We start from the raw sequence: 23052 nt of genomic DNA, 5'->3' as shown, positions 1-23052 counted from the left end.
AACATGCTGAGTATTTTCTTTTACACAGGCAGTGGCAAAATAAATTTAGAGTAAGTATCAACAATAACATGAACTTAACACTGTTTGCCAAATTGAGGGATGTGAGTTACATTCATTTGCCATAACTGATTTAATAATAAACCATGGGATTAACCCCAGTTGGTAAAGATAAATTGTTTAAAACATTGTGAGATTTGATGAACAATTTAACAAGTTATTTCCCAGGAATATTAAGGTTTTTTTTTTTATGTAAAGAAGAAGCATTCTGATGATGTAAAGAATGTGAGGCTTGTGCACAATCATATAAAGATATTTATTCACAAACAGCAACAAGTTAATCAATCTTATCATTACCTGATGCTAAAGGACTTGGAAGATTAGAATGTGCTCTACTTATATGGCTAATGAAACATGGATAGTGACACATTTGAATTGTCTTTTGTAAGGTCTGAAACAAATTAAATAACTCTTGCAATGATGTGTTCCCATTAGTTGATGTTTCAATATTTTTGTAACACAAACAGCATGTAAAATATCTGAATAAACATTGATTGATTGGCTCATTTGCAAAATGAATTAAAGCACAAATGAGAGCTTTAAGTTCTGCTCATTTTGCAGAAGTATAAGATGTCTGTATTATCTCTGTATGATCATGGCTATAGAAACGTACATTTCCTGAAATTGATCCATCAGAAAATATTGTTGGTGCTCCAACTATTGGTTAAGCACATACAATTTTGGGGAAAATAAATGTAGTCACAAGAGCAAACTAAATAATTTTATCATGAAGGTAATGGCTTTCCATTTGACCAGGGAAATTAGCAAAAGCTATCTGCAATTATTAGAAGACTGCCAAAGCCAATCATGCTCTTGAGTAGAAAAAGGAACAACAATAATATTAGGCTATGACCCAACTATCTGCAAAACACATGTCATTCCTTTAATAACTGAGTAATAAAGCCATGGAAATGAGTTGATGACTTTTGAGGAGAATGAGGTAGGCAAGGCCACTCAATAATTCCCAATTATTGCCATATTGCTCCTGTAGGAGTATGAACATTGGGAAATGTTAGACAATATACAGGCTCTTGTGGATTAATTCTAGTAAGCTGTGCAGTCTCCATGGCAGACTCAACCTTTGGTATGTTAACCCTTTTTTCTGCCATAAGTTGATTAGAAAGGACAGAAGGATCTCCCTGGGCAATCTGAAACAGAGGACTGAAATCTGCAGTGGCTAATTTTAAACTAGGTCACACCCAATGAATATCACCTAGAAACTTTTATATGCCACGTGCCTTAGGCAATCTATTGTGCTTGGGGGTGCTGCTGATATTTCCCAAGGTAAAACCTAAATCTCCATGGCCCCATAATGAGACAAGACCCCAAGTAATTAACGGATGACTCCCTGCAACTTATTTGGGCCCTACCTCAAAATAAAATATAAAAATGGCTGGGGACAAGTCTCAGTTGTAAAGTGTTCCTGGGTAAAACCACAAGTACAAGAAAAAAACAAGCTAACAAATAAAAACAAACAAAAAAAAAGCTGGAGGGCTCTGCACATGTGAGACAAAATCATCTGTAACAGAAATTGTTAGATAGAGGCAAGAATATGATATATACTTGTAATTACATAGATTAAATTATATATTAAATATGTGCATATTTGTGATAAAAATTAAGATATATAATATATATCAATAAAGTGGGCAATCTCACAAACTAAGTAATAAATGTACACATGTCTAAAAACAGTGTTCCAAAATATGTGAAGTGAAAACTATCAGGATTAAAGGGAAAAAAATCCACAAAAAGTGGTGGGTAATTTGTGATATCCCATTTTCAAGAAAGAATGAAATGACTAGCAAAAATCCATGTAAAACAAACTGACTTGAACAACAATATAACTACACTAGGTCTACAGGACTATACAAAATATTCTGCCCCAAAGAGTAGAATACATATTCTTCCTCCATTGTGTAGAAAACATTGTACAGGACTTGCCATTTTAAAGCCAAAAAAATATCAATAAATTTAAAAGCACTGAAATCAGGACAATGATCTTTCGTAACTACAATGAAATTAAGTTAAAAAACACAAAATTTAAAAATTTGCAAACATGTAGAAATTAGACAGTGTACTCTTTAGAAAGAAAAAAAATAGAAAATAGTTTAGGTGGAAAAAAATGAAAGCAAACATGCCTGAATTTATGAGGTGCAGCTAACGTAGCCCTAAGAAGAAAATTCATAACCACAAAAGCCTACATTATAAAAGAAAAACCACCCAAACCAAAACCTAACTTTATGCAGCAACTAGAGAAAGAAAAGTAAACTGTAATCAAATTGCACTGGTAATGAATTTTGATAAAGAATAGAGCAAGAATAAAATAAATATACAAAAGAAAGAATTAAGAAAACATCTTCATTGTTCAAAGGATTTACAAAATTAATTGTTCAATTAACCAAGAAAATAGAGAGAGAGAGAGAGAGAGAGAGAGAGAGAGAGAGAGAGAGAGAGTACTCAAGTTCATAAATATGAAAAGTAAAAGTGAGACCATCAAAGCAAACTGCACAAAAAAATTTAGAGAATTTTAAGGGCATATTATGAACAACTAAATGTGAACAAATTTCTATAAAACTTCCATCAAAACTGACTTAGACATAGAAAGTCTAAGAAGACTTAATAAGAGATTGAATCAGTAAAAAACACAATAAAAACATCCGTATCATAGCTGAGCATTGTTGGCGCATGCCTGTATCCCAGTGACTTAAAAGGCTGATGCAGGAGGATCATGAGTTCAAAGCCAGCCTCAGCAAATAGCAAGGCACTGAGCAACTCAGGGAGATCCTGCCTCTAAATAAAACACAAAATAGGGCTGGGGATCTTGGTCTCTGGTCAAGGGCCCCTGAGTTCAATATGGTACCAAACAACCACAACAAAAATCCTATTAGAAATGTGAAGTGAAACAATCAAACTATATCTAACTCTAAAAGCAGATATATGGCTTTATGTGAATTAAATTCTAATGTCTCTACAAAAGAACTATTTAAATAAAAAATTTTAGCCTTTATGCAGCATATAGCACCAATCAATCAATATAATTTTTGAAGCTGAACAATAAATATTCAAAGCAAAATTATTTAAATTTCCATTTATGGTAGTATCAAACATTTAATTCATAGCAAAAAAAATACAAATATGTCTTGTAAGCAGAAAATACTATACAAAATGTTTAAAAGACTAAGTAGGCATCTATTATTTATTCATAAGATTTAATGTTGCTGAAGTAGTGAAATGCAAGTTGATTTACATACCAATGTAAACCTTACCAAAATTCCCACATGTCATTTTTGAAAAAGATGGAATGGTAAGCCTAAAGTGAACATAGAAGTTCAGTCAACCTCAAATATGAACTATAGGTTTTCTTCAAGAAAAATATAAAGAACAAAATTGAAAGACTCCCCAATTTTAAAGCTCAGTATAAAGTTTCAGTTCTAAAGAAAGAGAATCCTGATTCCTCACCCTTTTCAAAATTAATTCAAAAGGGGTAAAAGACCTGAATGTAAAACTACAAAATAAACAAGAGAAAGCAATTTAAGCTCTGGTAAAAACAACAAATGTTTTGGAAATAATTTCAAAATCAAAAAATGAATAAATAAAATAAAAATGGCATTAAACTAAAAACCTGATTTATAGCAAAGAAAAAAAGTGGAAACTCTATAAAATGGGAGAAACTCTTTGCCCAGTATGCATTTGATACAAGCTTCATATTTAGAATACATAAAGAACACAAAAATAATAAAACTAAACAAGCAATCAAAAAATAAGTAATGCCTTTTAAAAGTAGGCAAATAAAGTAGACAGTTTTCAAAAGAAGAAACAAAAAGTTCCAGTAAACATATAGAAAAATGCTCAATATAATAAGCCTTCAGAAAAATGCAAATCAAAAATACAATGTGGAAGACTGGGGAAATAGCTCAGTTGGTAGAGTGCTTACCTTGCATGCACAAGCCCTGAATTCAGTCCCAGCACCACAAGAAAAAAAAATACATGAGGTATCATCTCATCCCAGTCAAAATGGATAACTGAGAAATGTGAAAACCACTGATGTTGATGTGGAGAAAAATCAACACTTATGCATGGGTGTGTGCAAATAAATTGGGTAGCTGATATAAAAAACTATGCATACTACTCAAAAAACTAACAATAGCTGGGATCATGGCACACAACTAATCCCATATATTTAAGAAGCTAAAGGAGAGGATTACAAGTTTAAGGCCAACTTGTGCAAGTTCAAGGTCAAAGAGGGCAAAACTCTGTCTCCAATAAAAAAGAAATATGCTGGAAGCCAGAAATGGTGATAAATGCCTGTAAAGTAGGCAACTTGGGAGACTACAGTAGGAGGATCCTGAATGTGCTATGAAGTTAAAGAAACTTAATGTAATGGTCTCTCAAAATAAATTATTAATAATAATAATAATAATAATAATAATAAAAATAAGGCACTGTCATGTAGTCTAATGGTCAAATGTTTGCCAAGCACATGAGGCTTTGGTTAAATCTTCAGTATCTCAACTAAATAATACTAAAATAGAATTACCTTGTGATTCAGGTATTCCACTTGGGGGTATGTAATGAAAACAATAAAACACTCATCTGATAACTGGATGCCCATCTTTATTGAGGCACTTCCCAGTTAAAATGGTATGGAATCGCCTAGGAATTCTGGGACATATGGATAAAGAAAATATGGCATATATCTAGGCATACATTCATAAAAATCAAATCCTGCAACCTGCAACAATTAGGTGAAATTGGAGGATAGTGTGGTAAAATGAAATAAAACCAGACACAGAAATACAAACACTGCATGCTGTCCTGCATGTGGGGGAGGCTAAACCTGAACTTAGGTTGGTGATTTTTAAAGGTTAAAGAGTGGAATTGGGAAATGAGAAAGGGATTTCATCAGTGGATGTGGCATATGTGTTAAAATAGTAAGCAGAGATCCTTTATTATGTATATATAGTACATCTTCACAAAGCTATTTTTAAAATGTTACTGTAATCAGTACTGAGTCACGCTTACAAAATGATTAAATGGAATAATATTGCCAGGCATGGTTGTGGATGCCTATAGTACCAGCAACTCAGGGGACTGAGGAAGGATAATTGACAATTTTAGGTCACCATTGAGAACATAACAAGATATTGTCTCAAAACCAAAAAAAAAAAAAAAATGAACTGGGCATATATCTCAGTGGTAGAGTGTTCCTAGATTCAAATTCATTACTGCAAAAAGAAATAAGAATACAATTTAGAAATAGATCCTTATATTTATGGTCGATTATTTTTCAAGGAGAATGCCAAGACATTACAGAAAAAATGTTTTCAAATCATCTGGAACAATGATCCATATAAAACTTGGAACACAATCTCAAACACTATTTCACACTTTTCACAATTAATTTTAAATGAAAGAAAAGTGTAAATATGAGAATTTAAACTACAAGATTCTTAGCAGAAAACATGTAAAAATCTCAGGATCCTGCATTGAACAATAGATTCTTAGTAAAGACAAATTTTCTTTGTTTCTTTTTGGTAAAAGGGATTTGAAAGGTTATTAAAATAGGTACTTGTCACTCCATTTTTCTATATGCTTAACAAAACATTGTTGAAATCTTAAGAACTGTTTGCTAATCTTGTTTCTAGAATGTGCTGTCCCCAACTGTGAACTGTTTGTTAATCTTGTTCCCAGAATGAGCTGTCCCCAACTGCCAAACTACAAAATGAAACTTCCCTCCCTGCTCTCTCCAAGAAAAGTATATAAACTCTGCTTAAGCTGTTCTCAGAGCTCTATCTCTTTTTGCTATAGAGAGAGCCCTAGCATGCTGCTCTCCAAATAAACCCTTCCTTCTGCTGTTGCATAAGACAGTCTCTTGTGGTCTCTTCCTCCAACATTTCGCCGGATCCTTACAGATTGAACCCAGGGGAGCTTAACTACTGAGCAAGATTCCCAGCCCTTTTAAAAATTTTACTTAGAGCCCAATTGCTAAGTCTGGCTTTGAACATGTGATCCTCCTGCCTCAGCCTCCCAAACTGCTGGGATTAGAGGCAGGTGCCAAAAGATACTGCTTATAATGCCACATATTTAGAAAGTATCTACAGAATTTTAGATATGAGCTTTATGATGTGGCATAATAAATTTTGTGAAGGGTAAAGAAAAATATATTTATAATTTAGCCAATATGTTTTCTTAAACTATAGACTTCATCTAGCCTTCCGTATATACTATTTGAAATTTCACTGTTCCCAATGGGGACTTCTATCTGAAAAAGTCCAAACACATTTACCTTGTAGAAGTCAAACCTGGACATACATTTTTCTTCATCTATAGACTTAACTAAAATTGAAATTTCTCAAGAGTAAAGATTATTCCTCTAGAGCCAAATGATCCATAGCATTGTGTGGAATCATATTAGCTGAAGGGCTATAAAAGAAATAATATTAACTAATTACCTTCTGACCCCAAATAACATCTGTATACTTGTAGCTTCTTCATGTAGTCATGAATGTATTGTTGAGTCAACAAAAAGAGAAATCTTATAATTTTGTGGGCATATTTTTAACAAATTATGAATTATTATAAAAAAGGTTCTCATTTTCACCGAACTCACAGAAGTGTTAAAAGAGTCAAGATTAAGCCTATTACATTGAGAAATGTCTTTGTTCCTTTATTAATTATTTGTCGGTACTGGAAATTGAACTCTGGGGTGCTTTACCCCTGAGCTACATTTTTAAATTTTATTTTTTATTTTTGAATTTCAGTTACAAATAACATTAATGTTTATTTTGACATGAATCATACAACTTTTAAACGAGGATTATTCTATATGAGTGGCGTGAATAAAATAAATACAAATATTATATAGCAAAAACCACACCCAAAGTTATGAAAATTTCCTCAACTGTTTTTATGACTTTTATGCTTCTAGCTATTACACAAAGAACTTTGATCCTTTTTTAATTTTACTTTTGTACATGATGTGAGGTACGTATCCAAATACATCTTTTCTTTTTGTGGGTATCTAGTAATCTCAGAGGCATTTTTGCTTCAGCTTTTACTCTTAAAAAATATAAGCAGTGTGTGTGTGTGTGTGTGTGTGTGTGTGTGTGTGTGTGTGTGTCTGTGTGTGTGTGTGTGTGTGTGTGCGTGTGTGTCTGTGTAATCCCTCTGAACACTAGTTACAAATTGCTGCCCATGCAGGTCAGGCAAATTGTTGCCCACGCAGTTATAAATTGCCACCCCGGACCTGCAAAGTCAGCTGAACTTAAGGGCACTCATGTGAATTTCCAGGAACACCAAATAACATAGTCACACTTTACCTTTACACAAGCTTCAGGACTTCTTCTTTGCTCTTGGCCTCAGGCTCCCCAAAAGGGAGGGCAAGAGAAAGTCATGAGAGGCTGGTGAGAAAGTGACCACATTCAGAAGAGAGCTTTCATTGGAGGACTCTTGTTCTTAGAAAGTTTTATTCAAAAAAGGCCAGAGGGGCAGGGTTACAAGGACCATGAGGGTAAATAAATCCTCATGAATAATGCCTACATCTGAAGACCCCCCTCTCTATCTGAGCTGGGACAATGCCCAAGTCACCACAAATGTAGTGACTGGTCAGAGCCTCCTGCTTAAGGACTGGAAGGCATGGGTTACTCAGAAGAGCTTCCCACATATCCGTCCTTCTTTCTTTGAAAAAGCAGTTGATGGGTCATTATTTTGAGTCCCTGAATTCTTCTTCTAGGGGCACAACATCCTGCAATTACAACACAAGAGAGAATAAGTAGCAATGAGAACAATACAAAGATATACCATGCAGAGTGTTTAAGAATGTTTTCCAGGGTTAAAGCTGTTTAACTCTAAGTATTTGATCAGCTAAAAATTAGGATCTGAAAAATCAATCTTACATTTTTGTATCTTGAATGTGATGATGCAGCTCCAAAAGATCCAAGCATTCTTCTGCCAAATAGCCAACAAATGGTTTTGAAGCTTCTTCCAATACCACTAAGAAGCATTGCATTTTGGAGCAGTAACACACACATACTTATAGCTAGCATGATATTTAAGTCTTTCCTTGAATTTCAAAGTGGAAAGTTCATTATCTATATTCATGACAGCAGTCTCTAAGGCATTTAGCTTGGTCTCAATCCTTTCATTAACATTTATTTGATTGTGAAGAGCCTTGGAAGTATTTTGAGTCAAATAATTAAGAAAATGTGCATGTTGAATATTTGAGGTAAGGCCATCAAAGCTGTCACCATGGATGCAATAAAAAAAACTAAGGGAACAACTCTCACCATTATGAGTCCAAGAGCACACTTAGGTCTTGCTAGCTGGGCGTGTATTTGTTGTAAGACTTGAAAAGCAGCATCAGCCTACCATGGCTCTGAAATATTTTCTGGTAATAAAGGAGGGCTGATGGAGCATCATCGTTCCTTTTTCTCTATTATTTCTGGTGATATAATTAGTTAAATTACATTTACTACATGTTACAAGATATCTATCATCTTCCCTTTTAACTTTTACATTTCCTGTAATTAAAACATAAGGAGATTGAACACAGGCCCATAAGCTGTAGCAAGAACCTTCCTGTTACAGTTCTTGCCTACAAAGTCTGGTAAAGCTTTGTCAGTAAAATGTAAGAATTCTGAGGCAGCAATTAAGCGCCAAACATTTTTCTCAATGCCACCTTCCCTGAAAGTAAGGATGCTACTAACAAATCTTCCAGGATTCATGGCATTACCCTTGCATAACTGCCTTTTGTCAATTTTAGAAGACCAGTCAAAAATATACCCGCCATTTCTACACACCTTATGCTGTACTTGAAAAGTACAAATAATATTTAAAGTTTCTAGTATTAATGATAAAAATGAAAAAGAGATGGAGGGGGCCAGATCTCTAGACTCTGAAATATAAGCAATTAAAAACAGACTTATTTGCAATTTTGCCTTGAGCATAGTGGTAGGATTATGAGGGGTACTATGAGAATATGAGCACAAATCACAGATTTTATATATATTTCAATACAGCCCATTAACAAACTCAACATTAATTTTAAAAGAAAAAAAATTAAATCTCCATTGTTTAGGTCAAGCCCTAGCTACCAGAGATCCAGGGATTCTTAAGGATAAGTGGCTTAGGTGAAAGAAGAGGAGACAGGACTATAGCTGCAAGTTATGAGCAGCCTTCAGAAGTACTCGCTGCCCCTAGAGGGCCTTTATTTTTAAACATTATTTACAAGTGTTTTTTCATGTAGTTAATGGATAGCTTCAAAGCTCAAAATTTCTTTGACTTACATAATTTTTAAGAGTTAAATATTTTCAGATATATATTAATTAATATACATACATTTTGGAAAATGTATGTATATTAATTAATAGAATTAATTAATATACATACATTAATAATAATTAATTAATACTTCAGAAAAGTGCAATATTTTCAGATATATATTAATTACCTAAGATATCGAGTACATTGTTTAAAATATTTTCCTGTAACCTTTGCCAATCACGATTAAGCTTTTACATTTTCACCTCAATCAATAAGTGCTAGACTACACATCTCGACTACATGTACCTTGACCTATTATTAGCTTTTAATTTTAAAGCATACAGATAAGTATATCATTAACCTTTAACTTTAAAGCATACCTATGATTATAGGTAAGATTTCTTACTTCTAAAGTTCCAATAAAACACTTAAGTTAGTTAAAGCCTATTACTTAAAAGCACTTTTCTGAAGTGCTTCCAAAATTTATGTATATTAATTTTATATTATTCTATTTTTAATTTAAAAGGTAATTTTTTTTCATATGACCTATTTAACTGCTTTCTTTTAAGACTTTCTTTGATACTTTTTCAAAATACAATTATTTGTATGTTTTTGTAATCTTTAACAAAAGAGCAGGCTCTTCAACACAACCCATTTACCATTAATATTAACAATGTGTTTCCCATTTTTATGAATTCCTGTGTAAGGCAAAGGAGGGCCTGTTAGTACGGGGAAATGTATGTTGCACAGATTATAGATTTAGAATGTGGGGCTTAGTGCAAATTGTTAAGTTTTTCTCAAGAACCTTGAGATTTGTAAGCTTTTCTTCATAAATTTTTGAGGAATAACACTATTGTTTTAATCCTGAGAGATTTTAAAACACATCTCTAGGCATGTCTTAATTGTATCTTTAGTCTCATTTTGGAAATTTTCCTGCCATTTCCGTCAACATGTACTTTTATTATTGATTGATGTATACCCTATTTTCCATATTATGAGTATCATAAACAATACATTTAACCCTCCACACGGTTTCAGTTTCGAAATGGTGTAGCTCTGCCACGGCATCTCCCATGCTGTGACCCTATCAGACAGAGGGTGCAGGAACAACTTAACCACATTATCTATAAGACACCAGCTATTTTCAATATGACTTCTGTAGAACTTGTGATTGAATCTTGAGTTCCAGCCTATAATGGGTCAATTTATTGTCACTGGAAAACAAGTCATTCTAGAACTTATTGGCTCACTCGACCCTTGAGCCAAATCCCCAGCAATATTTTGTATTTTATTTAAAGAAAGAGGTTTCACTGATTTGCTTAGCACTTCTCCCTTGCTGAAGTTGGCATGGAACTCACGATTCTTCTGCTTCAGCCTTCCAAGACCCTGGGATTACAGGAGTGCACCACTGCACTCATCTCTGTTCACAATTTTAATGCCAGCATTCCCTCTTTGCCTTATCAACTATTTTTATGCTATATTTCAAATGGATGCAGTATTTCTAATTTTTCCTCCAAGAACTAGATGACAGTTTATAGATTTTGCTTTCTCTTTGTAAGCATTTCACATGAGGAAAAAAGCAGACACAATGATGTGATGAGAAGGAAGAAAAAGGTGACACTTTAAAAAGAGAGAATGTGTCCTCTCTGTAAAGAGAAGAGTATGGCTCTCTTTTTCTCCAATTTCATTAGAGATCTAAAAAAAGATTCTAAAGCATCCTGCAAAGGTACACTTCTTGACTTTAGACTGACAGCAGGATAATATCAAACTCTCAAGTATCCAGTGCCATGAAAACTTTAGGTTAATTAGCCTTATGTTCATGATTTATAATTGAATTCTTAATCATAAACTCTTGCAGATTTTATGCTTAGTAGGAATTATCTTTATTTCCCTGAGTTCCACAATCTGGTCTTTAACAAGATCACGAAAGTCTCCCCTTTAGTGTAACTTGTGTTCCACTTGCAAACATTATTTTGAAACTGTATTTCTTCTGCAGATAATAATTTGTTAAAGAATGTAACACATTCTTTCCAGTTAATCCAGAAAGGGTGCAAGTAAATTGCTTCTTGAAAAATATAGCATAGGGTCAATGTGTTGAGCCTATTTATTTATTTATTATGCTGTGTGTTGAAATCAGAGCTAGTCAACCACTGAGCTACATCACTAGCTCCTTTTTTATATTTTGTTTACAGACAAGATCTCATTGATTTGCTGAGACTGGCTCTAAATTCATGATTCTCCTGTCTCACCCTCCCATGCTGCTGGGAATACAGGTATGTGGCACCATGCCCAACCTACCATTTACCTTAAAGGTACTTCAGGTCTTTTACCAGGTTCTGTAAAAAATACTACAATGAAACTATAGTCTTTTCTATGATTTAATGACTCCAATTTTTTTTAGATACATACCCAGAATTACTACTACTGAATCATATGACATTTTTATTTTAACTTATTGAAGAACCTTAATACCATTTTCAAAAATAGCTTTACTCAATTTATATTCTCACCAGCATTTCTACAAGTGAATCTTTACATTCATGCTCATATGCTCTGGATTACCTACTAACTTTCAGATTTTTGTTTTTTACTTCTAAATATTTTACTTATTTATTTACTAGTCATATAGACAAATATCTTTTATTTTCTTTATTTGTTTTTATGTGGTTCTGATGCTTGAACACAGTGCCTCCCATGTGCTAGGTAAGCACTCTATAACTGAGCCAGAACTCCAGCCCCTACCTTTCAGATTTTTATCATACGCATTCTGACAAGACTTCTTATTGTGAAGGAAAGTTTTCATTTGACTGATGCATTAAATTTCTGAGGCAAGTGTGTTATATTCCAGGCTGTCAAGTAGCTAGGAGAAGAGTGTACTGTATTTTCTGTGGTGAAACAGAAATCTGTGATTTCTAATACAATTTTAACACTACTGCTGCAAATTTTAGTTTTTGGAAGTAGTTACAAACAATGCAAATCCAACTATTTGTAATGTATGAATATTTGCACATGCTCAGTCTCTGTTGCTTATAGAAATTGGATGTTTAGGATATACTCCCTGAAACAGAAGTCACTAATTTTAGATGCTCAGTACATGGAAAAACTACTTCTGAAAAAAACTGGAAGGCCTGGAATTATTACTGGGATGAACAATGGTAGGACAGAGCTCAGAAAGTGCTGAAATATTGTTGAGTCTATCGGTTGTTTGTTTAATTTTCCCCTTTGATACTTATAAATAAGTTAAGAGAGAAGCAATTCTTCCACCAACAGAAGTTAGCAAAACCACTGGAACTTAGGCCTAGTGCAGATGACTAGAAACTTTCTCTAGAAACTTCCAGATGACTGGGAGCAAAAAGTAACAATTAGCATTTTGAAGATCATTCTCAAAAAACACCATAAAGAGTAGCAGAAATATCTGAGGGGTTCAGAACTCGGAATTCATTTTTTAATTTGTTGATCATTTTATTATGGAGTCACTAGAGTTCATTTTATACTCTGAATACTATGAAATAATTAAATATGTAATGTAAAATATTCTCTCCTGCTCAGCAACTTGTTGTTTTAAAAAATATTTTCACATGTATGACCTCCTCAGCAGTCACATGAATGTTTATAGCAGCTCAACTTGCAATAGCTAGACTATGGACCAACCTAGGTGGTTCTCGAAAGATGAATGTTTAAAGAAAATGTGGTATATATAATCAATGGAATATTAGTCAGGTTGAAAGTAGGATAAAATTATGGCATTTTCTAGTAAATGGTTGGAGTTGGAGAATATCATGCTAAGTGAAATAAGCCAGTCTCGCAAAATCAAAGACAAATGTTTTCTCTATTATGCTGATGCTAATTCAGGAGGGAGGGGGCATTGGGGCAGAATCACTTTATCTTACATTAGGTTGAGGAAAGTGATGGGAGAGAGGGAAGAGGAATGTGGGAATAGGAAAGATAGTAGTAGATTGAAACAGACATCATTACTGGATGAATATATATTTGACTACATGACTAATATGATTCTGCAACATGTACAAGTATGATATACCAAAGTGTGTATATATATATATATATATATATATATATATATATATATATATATATATATATATGCATTCTACTGTCATGGGGATGAAAGAAGGTCTGGGGATGTGGCTTAGTGGTTAAGAACCCCTTTTACTAAAAGGAGTGAGAGAGAAAATAGGAAGACAAATCAGAAGGCAGGATGGATCCACACAATTCCAACAAGTTTCCCATAACTCCTGCCCTTATTACCAAGTACTTAGGGTCTGTTGATATTGATACATCGGTGAAAATATGAAAAAAATATTTTTTCTTATGATCTGGAGACATAAAAATTGACTTGCAAATTTCTACCAGGCCTGGTAGAATGGATTGGAAACAGTAGTCCCATCCCATAGAATTCCAAAGTTATTACTTATTTTTTTAATTTTCTTTTTTTCCCTTTTTTATTAATTTTTCAAAACATTACAGAGCTCATAATATATCATCTTTCATACATTTGACTCAGTTAGGTTTTGAACTCCCATTTTTACCCCAAATACAGATTGCAGAATCACAATTGTTACATACTCACATTTTTACATAATGGCATATTAGTGACTGTTGTATTCTGCTACCTTTCCTATCTCCTACTATCCCCCCTCCCCTCCCCTCCCATCTTCCCTGTCTACCTCCTCTGCTGTTGTTCAATTCTCTCCCTTTTTTCCCTCCCCCTTGCCCCTCATAACCTCTTATAATTTTGTGTATCATTGAAGGTCTCCTACTATTTCCATATGTTTTCCCTTCTCTCTTCCTTTCTCTCGCCCCATTCGTCTTTGTTTACTTTTAGTCTTTTCCTCTTGCTCTTCCCTCCTGTTCTGCTCCTAGTTTTTCTTTTTATATCAAAGAAGACATTTGGCATTTGTTTTTTAGGGCTTGGCTAGTTTCACTTAGCATAATCTGCTCTAATGCCATCCATTTCCCTGCGAATTATATGATTTTCTCATTTCTTAGTGCTGCGTAATACTCCATTGTGTATAGATGCCACATTTTTTTTTATTCATTCATCTACTGAAGGGCATCTAGGTTGGTTCCACAGTCTAGCTATTGTGAATTATGCCACTATAGTCATTGATGTGGCCGTATCCCTATAGTGCGCTCTTTTAAGGTACTCAGGGGATAGTCCAAGAAGGTCGATAGCTGGGTCAAATGGTGGATCCATGCCCAGCTTTAACAGGAATCTCCATACAGATTTCCAAATTGGCCTCACCATTTTGAAGTCCCACCAGCAGTGTACAAGTGTACTCTTTTCTCCACATCCTCGCCAACACTTATTGGTGTTTTACTTCATAATGGCTGCCAATCTTACTGGAATGAGATGGTATCTTAGGGTGGTTTTGATTTGCATTTTTCTGATTGCTAGATATGGTGAGCATTTTTTCATGTACTTGTTGATTGTATGTCCTCCTCTGAGAAGTGTCTGTTCAGGTCTTTGGCCCATTTGTTGATTGGGTTATTTGTTATCTTATTGTCTAATTTTTTGAGTTCTTTATATACTCTGGATATTAGGGCTCTATCTGAAGTGTGAGGAGTAAAAATTTGTTCCCATGATGTAGGCTCCCTATTTACCTCTCTTATTGTTTCTTTTGGTGAGAAAAAAACTTTTTAGTTTGAGTAAGTCCCATTTGTTGATTCTAGATGTTAACTCTTGTGCTATGGGTGCCCTATTGAGAAATTTGGAGCCTGAGCCCACAGTATGTAGGTCATAGCCAACTTTTTCTTCTATCAGATGCCGTGTCTTTGATTTGATATCAAGCTCCTTGATCCATTTTGAGTTAACTTTTGTGCATGGCGAGAGAAAGGGATTCAGTTTTATTTTGTTGCATATGGATTTCCAGTTTTCCCAGCACAATTTGTTGAAGATGCTATCCTTTCTCCATTGCATGCTTATAGCCCCTTTATCAAATATAAGGCGGAACTGTGACCACTGGCAGATCAGGCGCAGTGGCCTGCTGAGGGGCAGAGCCACCCCCTTCCCATGCACCAGCAAGGCAGTCGGACCTGGGACCCACTGGGCAGGTCAAGCCAAGCAACTTGCTGAGTGGCAGAGCTGCCCCAAACTCCTGCAGTGTAGGTGGACGTGCAACCCACCAGCAGAACACATCCAGCGGCCTGCTGAGGGGCAAGCCCTCCCTGCCCCCCCTCCTCCCCCCCTGCCTGCAATATAGATCAGGCCCAGCGGCCTGCAGAGGGGCGGAGCCGCCCCCTCCCCACCAAAGTTATTACTTTAATTGAACCACTTCGGCTGAGTTCCCAGCAAATGTGACTGCCATTGGGGTAAAGGTTCAGAGACCACATTGCTTCATTTTTAGATGAGTGTGAGGTCATCCTGGGCAACCGAGTCCACCACTGTCTCAAGAAAGAGAAAAGAGGGGGAGCCTTGGTGAGGGTGTAGCTCAGTGGTAAAGCAGCCTTGTGTTCAATCCCCTGTGGAGACCAGTGACAGTGATTGGGAGACAAGTGTCTGAGATGGAGGTCTCTAATGACTTAATGGCAGTGGCATGCTTGGTGACTGGAAAAGTTTCTATGCAAAAGTATAGGATGCCTGGTTGCTATGGCAATGCTCTCCTTTAGGGAGACTCTGTTGTGGGAGACTTTTCAGCTTTGACCTTATTCTCAGGCACAAAGTTCCTTGCTAAGTCAACCACATGGTTCACCAGTTCCACTGTTTTAAAAGAAGCTTTAAAAAAACTTTAAAGGATGGACTTTCTTGAGAGCTGCAGGGTGCTCTTAACATTGCACATTTCAACTATAGAATGTAACTGAGAAAATAGCTGCATACTGTTGCTAAGTTTGTAACTTTCATAAATACAAAGAATAATGCTTACATAGTCTTTAATATGATCAATGAAAGATACAAAATAAAGATTGCTGGTGTAATTCTTTTTTCCTTTTTTTTTAGAGAGATAATTTTTAATATATGTTCATTTATATTTTTAATTTTTTGTGGACACATCTTGTATTTTAATTATATGTAGTGCTGAGGATCAAACCTAGTGCCGAACACACGCCAAGTAAGCATGCTACCACTTGAGCCACATCCCCAGCCCTCCTGGTATAATTCTTTAGACCTGCTGCTCCATCATAGAGCATTGCTCCACCTGATCCCAGATGTTGCATCTTCTGCGTGTGTGACTCTTTATTTCTTCCAATGTCCTATCAAACCCTGACAGAATATGCTAGTTTGGCCACACTTGTCACAGCAATCCCCAGTAGCAAAAATAAATAAGTAAAAACCATCAATCTCTAATTAAATCACTTCATATGTTTTTTGATATGTTAAAACAAGGTACATGAAAACTAAAAATTCTTATAAAATCTAATGTGCTTCTCAGAATATTTAATAGTCTAACATTTTCTAACTCATTAAATATGAAAAAATCAGAGTTCTCTCTGGGCATCCTGAAATGTTTAAACATAGTCACTGATAATAACAGAGGAAAAAATAAAATACCTAACTACAGAAATACAGATATTCTCTATCTCAACATTAGCCTTGGGTAGATTACTGCTACTTTGATGATCTGGTCCCGTCTGTAAGTATCCATACCCAATTCCAAATATAATGAAAGTTACTAATCCTATCTCATCAACAACTGGTATATATTTTGGCCTTAGAATTGGCTAATATTTGTTTTCTCTATTTTAATAGCATTCTAATGCAAATTGTCCTTATCACTAACAGGACCAAATAAATTCTCAAACTACTCATCAGCTTTTCACAAATGACCTGAGCAGAGACTCACAGCATCACGTTTTTTGCAGGAGCACATCGTAAATTGCTGACATCCTCCTCCAAGGTTGCTTGACATTCCTTAAAGACAGGAAAATCTGACACCTTTTAGACTGCACTGGACCAGGTGGTAATTTGTTCTTTATTTATCAGTTTCATTTGAGCTCCTCAATGACATCATCTATAAATCAGAGACCTCCATATGGAATTCCTCCACCAAAATCTCTGAAAAGACAGGCACGTTTAGCACCTTCAGAGACTCCTGAAAAATAGAAGCTTTCACAAACTCTTTATGATAAGGACATTATGGCCACTTGTGATGACTACCAATTACAGAGGGTTCCCAGAGCAGAAAGCTGCTCCTCATGGACCTTGCAATATCATTACTTTTTAAAAATCATACACTTGATTTTAATTGAATTGGTGAATTTTACAGAGTTCCTGAATTAATAAACCATGCCTGAGAATCCAAAGAAGAAAACAATATAATGGACAAGCCCATCCACCCATCATATGGTTTATTAAAACTTGGTTTCTAATTCATTTTTCTTGGTTATACTGCGAACTGAACTCAGTGACACTCAACCACTCAGCCACCTCCTAGTCTTGTTTTCATTTATTATTTTGAGTTACTTGTTAGACACAGGGCCTCACTGAGTTCTTTACTCCTTGTTATCCAGGGGGGCCAGCTTTCAAATCACAACCCTTGGGCTAAGGTTGTGGCTCAGTGGTTGACAATGTGCCTAGCATGTGGGAGAAACTAAGTTTGATTCTTAGGGAAAAAAATGTGTATATATATATATATATATATATATATATATATATATATATATATATATATATAAAATTTTATTAAAAAATGAAAAGATGGGCTGGGGATGTAGCTCAAATGGTAGCGTGCTCACCTGGTATGCATGGGGTGCTGGGTTCAATCCTCAGCACCACATAAAAATAAAATAAAGATGGTGTGTCCACTGAACACTAAAAAATAAATATTAAAAAATTCTTTCTCCTTAAAAAAAGTGAAAAAAAGTCATAATCCTCCTGCCTCAGAATCTTGAGCCACTGGTACTTCAGGTGTATGCCAAAGCACCTGAAGATTCTCAAGAATTTGAGAATTTCAGAGTCTTTCATAAAATTTGAACAATATTGGAATCTAAGCCTGCTGCAAGTCTTTAAAACTACTAGTACACTGCACCATTAAATAAACCTCTCCATTTTATCTCAGTTTGTTCCACATAAGCATCACACTACAAAAGTTTGTGAGAAAATGCATACATGAAGGAAAATATGTGGTTCAAGGTCAAAGAGGTTACTTGTTATTATGACTGGCCCCCAAATTATGTCTTTGGTATGACAAAAAATATTTTAATTCTCATTTAATCATTGTACATTCTCACTATTTGCTTAGCTACAAACCCAAATCCATCAGAAGGTAGCCACCTACCTGCCAGCTCACATGACAACACTACTGTCCAAAAGCTACAGGCAGGTTCTGTCAGGAGATTCTGTAGCCTTTCTATAAGTCTGATTCCTACACTGATGTACTCACCAAGACTGAACTCCTACAAACAATGCCCACACCCCAGGACAGCTGCATTCACTCCAGTCCCTCACACTGCCAAGGAGCAAGCCTGCAACTACTGCCTTTGGCAAATGGATTTATTACATAGAAGTCCAGACTGCATCAAGTGATCACACACCTCTATTCAATATTTCTTCTAAATCAAAGTTGTAAAACTAGGAAATTGCCACACCGACTCATTGGCTGCAAAGAAAGTTTTTGGAAATTTTGGGAAGCGTTCAAAACTACCTTTTAAAGATGAAGTTTTACTGGATGGCTTATGCTGTATTTATCAAAAACAGAAGGGCCACAGCACACTCTATTTGCCTTCCTTTCCAAATGAGCACTAAGACACAGCAAAAGGCTGGAACAGAGATAGAAGTGACAATCAACCCATCTTTGGCATGTTGGCAAACTTCAACATTTGGACACAAGTATGTAAGGAACTCTTACCAATAATCACACATGATCCATGACACCTGAATAGGTTGTGGGTGAGGTTTTGCTCAGGAGGCTTTGAATCATTGGGACAGGTAACTGAATCCTTTAGCCTGAGCAGAAACAGCCCACTCCACAGCAAGTACTGCACAATATAACCTGATTGGAGGCTGTAGCTTTATTAGTGATGTAGGGCACATGAGGCTAGACACCCAAGGAATGTTCCAGGAGCACATTGATTAGGTTCTGAGGGGTATCACTTAAATTTTTATGGTTCACTGCTTGGAATTTCATTGATCTTTATTTACATCTAGTGGGACACGGATGGAGGTTAATATTTTATGTATTGGTATACATAAAGGTTTTGTTGTTGTTGTTGTTGTTTTGATTAGTTCACAGAAAGTGCTTTGTGTACCACTTGTAAGATTAGTCAGAGGTATTCCAAGCTTTGCCACAAAAGCAGAAGTCTGTGTTATAACCCACATTGAGATCTTTGCAAAATCATTTTCTGACATTCTGTTGAAAGAAAATTATGGTGAAGGTCTCCTAAGAAGCTTATTTAAGATTATTTGGAGGAGAAGGGAGAGCCGCTATATTAGGACACCAGAATGGGATGCTCCTTACCAAGCCTTTGGTCATGTAGTGTGTGTTAAGAAAACCATCACACAATTTTTTCCAGGGCTACTGAGGTACTCTAAAACACAGAGAAAAATCAAGCCTGGGTTTTCTGGCATATTCCACCTAAGTATTATTCATGGGGAGAAAACCTAAATTGGATGTAGTTTTTTTAAAAAAATTCACTGGTATAAAAGACCTTTAAAAAGGAAGAGATCAGCTGCAATTGTGGAAGAAACACCTGCAGAGCTACATCTGCTGATGTGGTTATTTGTGGGGTCCACACTCACAGCTGCAGCAAATTCACCACCTGAGCTACAAAGCGTTCAGTGCTAGAATGCCTGACTAGCATGCACAAGGAAGGATTTGGTCCCCAGGACTGGGAAAAGAAAAGAGAAAGCAACTCAAGTATAGGGCAAAATATATTTTGAGAAAGCGCCTCTCTAAACAATATACACAAATGACATTGTTTTATAATTCTCTTTAATGTGCCTACATACAGCACAATACATGAGCCTTATAACAAGCACAAGTGACAAGAGTGATGGTCCCAGAGTCATCAATAGATCAATAAGCAATCAAGCAAAAGGAAGATGCCAGCTGCAGGGTACACAGACACATCCCTATGGTCCCAGCTGCCACCCTCACCCCATCTCAAAAAATAACAATTAAAAGGACTGTGGAGAAACTCAGTGCTAGAGCACTCCTGGGTGAAATCTGAACTAAGAAAGAGAGGAAAGAAGTTCAGAAGAGCCATTTCACCAATCTGTACCAAAGGCTGGAGTAGAGAGGCCTAAACTAACATATACAATATGTAATGAAACATTAGACACAAAAGACTTAAAATACGGAAAAATGGAATCTAACAATAAGAGAGATTTAACCCAGAGAAACATGTTGCTTTCAAATCTTCATGCTGATGCAATACTCCCCTTCAACCCAGTACCCTGGGTTGGAGGGGAGTATTTTAAAGTACTCTCTGAGTACTTTAAAAAAAAAAGAAAAAAAAAGAAATGAAGGCACACACCATTGTCACACAGCTACAGTGGTTATCTCAAAATAAATAAATAAAATGAAATAAAATAAAATTTTCCTCATGTCTGAAAAAATTCAAATAGATCTGAAACAAGCAAAGTTCTCACCACATTTCTACATAAAGGGCTTTTTCCCAGTGTGATTTCTTAAATGCTGTTCAAAGGGACCTGGACAGTTGAAAGTGTTACTGCAATTTTTAAAGATAGAAAGGGGATTTTAACATGTGAATTCTTTTGTGCCTTTGGAGAAAACTCTCAAAGCTGAATACATCCCCATATGGCTTATCCTCAGCATTTTCTACACTATGAGTCTTTTCATACAACTGAAAAAAACTAGAACAGCTGAAACCTTTATATTTCTTACTTGCATAGGATTTATTCTTTTTATTCCAAAACAATATTCCCAGTCCTTAGGAAAAAAATGAGAAAACTAGAAGATTTCCTACATTTCTCACATTCACAGGGCTTCTCTGCATGAATGTTTTCATATATAAGAAAGGAAATGAAGCTGACAGAATGTAGCAAATCCCCCAAATTCAGAGGGATTTTTTTTCAATGTGAGTGAAATGGCTTTGAAGGCAACAGGGACAATGGAAAGATTTGTGATATTTTTCACATTTAAAGAGTTATTCAGTTGGAAGTTTGGTGTATGCCTTTAATTCCTCAGACTCGAGAGGCTGATTCTGAAGAATCAATGTTGGAGGCTAGCCTCAGCTTCTTAGGAAGACCCTAAGAAACTCAGCAACTCCCTGTATCAAAATAAAAAGTAAAAAGGAACTGGAATGTAGCTCAGTGGTAGAGCACCACCAGGCTAAATCCCCAGTGGATCGATTGATCCTTTGCTCTCTCTCTCTCTCTCTCTCACACACACACACACACACACACACACACACACATTCACACACACACACAAACACACACACACACACACAAACACACACACACACACACACATTTTCAGCTGTGTGAGTCTCTCTTGTCTTTGAGGATGATATGAAATGTGATTTACCATATTTCACATTCAAAGGATTTTTCTCCAGTAAACTTCCTACATGTATATGAGTGAAACAGTAATAACAGAAGAGTTTACCAATTGTTTTCATGCATATGACTTCTATGAAGTATATGTTCTTTCACATGTGTGAAGCAGACAAGATGTGGCAAAGGCTTCTCCACATTGTTGACATTCATTGGGCTTTTCTCCATTATACATTTTTCCGTGTCTGTGAAAGTCACTGGATCTAGCAAAGGCTTTGTCACACTGCTTACATTATTAGGGCTTCTCTCCAGTATGAGTTTGTTGATGTGAGTGAAGGTAAGAGGACTGAGTGAAGGCTTTGCCAGACTGCTTACATTCATAGGGCTTCTCTCCAGTATGAGTGTGTTTATGCATCTGAAGGTAAGAGGCAGTAGTGTAGGCTTTTCCACATTCTTTACATTCAGAGGGCTTCCCTCCAGTGTGTGTTCTTTCATGGCTCTTAAGCTTATAGAATGTAGCAAAGGCTTTCCACATTGTTTGCATTCATAGGGCTTCTCTTCAGTATGTGTTTTTCCATGTTTATGAAGCTGACAGGATGTAGTAAAGGCTTTGCCACACTGCTTACATACATAGGAATTCTCTCCACTATGAATTCTTTTATGTATGTGAAGGTCACCAGATCTAGAAAAGGCTTTGCCACACTGCTTACATTCATAGGGCTTCTCTCCAGTATGCACTCTTCCATGTATTTTAAGTTCACTGGATCTAGCAAAGGCTTTGCCATACTGCTTACATTCATAGGGCTTCTCTCCAGTATGAATTTGTTCATGTGAGTGAAGGTGAGAGGACTCAGTGAAGGCTTTCCCACACTGCTTACATTCATAGAGCTTCTCTCCAGTATGAGTTCGTTCATGTATATGAAGGTAAGAGGCAGCAGTAAAAGCTTTTCCACATTGTATACATTCATAGGGCTTTTCTCCGGTATGCATTATTCCATGTATGCGAAAATGACGGGATGAAGCAAATGTTTTTCCACATTGTTGACATGCAAAGGGTTTCTTTCTAGTATGTGTTCTTCCATGAATCTGAAGACAACTAGATGTAGCAAATGCTTTTCCACACTGCTTACATTCATAGGGCTTCTCTCCATTGTGTGTTTTTCCATGAATTTGAAGGTGACTAGATCTAGAAAAGGCTTTTCCACACTGTTTACATTCATAGGGCTTCTCTCCAGTGTGTGTTCTTCCATGAATCTGAAAATGACTAGATCTAGCAAAGGCTTTCAACACTGCTTACATACATAAGGCTTCTCTCT

The 23052-nt window shown here is 35.9% G+C and overlaps 1 protein-coding gene across 1 annotated transcript in view; it reads right to left on the bottom strand.

Annotated features, from left to right (window-relative positions):
- Positions 1–20128: 20128 nt before the first annotated feature.
- LOC144371268 (uncharacterized) overlaps positions 20129–23052 on the bottom strand; it is a 34393-nt gene continuing 31469 nt past the window's right edge. Inside the window, 1 exon segment of the mRNA XM_078033675.1 lies at positions 20129–23016. Within this exon segment, the coding sequence (XP_077889801.1) occupies positions 21845–23016 (1172 nt within the window). The 3' untranslated portion in view covers positions 20129–21844.

Source organism: Ictidomys tridecemlineatus, chromosome 16 (genome assembly GCF_052094955.1).
Source record: "Ictidomys tridecemlineatus isolate mIctTri1 chromosome 16, mIctTri1.hap1, whole genome shotgun sequence".
NCBI classification, from domain to species: Eukaryota; Metazoa; Chordata; class Mammalia; order Rodentia; family Sciuridae; genus Ictidomys; species Ictidomys tridecemlineatus.
The sequence above is the reverse complement of the archived record's forward strand: the minus strand, read 5'-3'. Positions and strand labels throughout refer to the sequence as shown.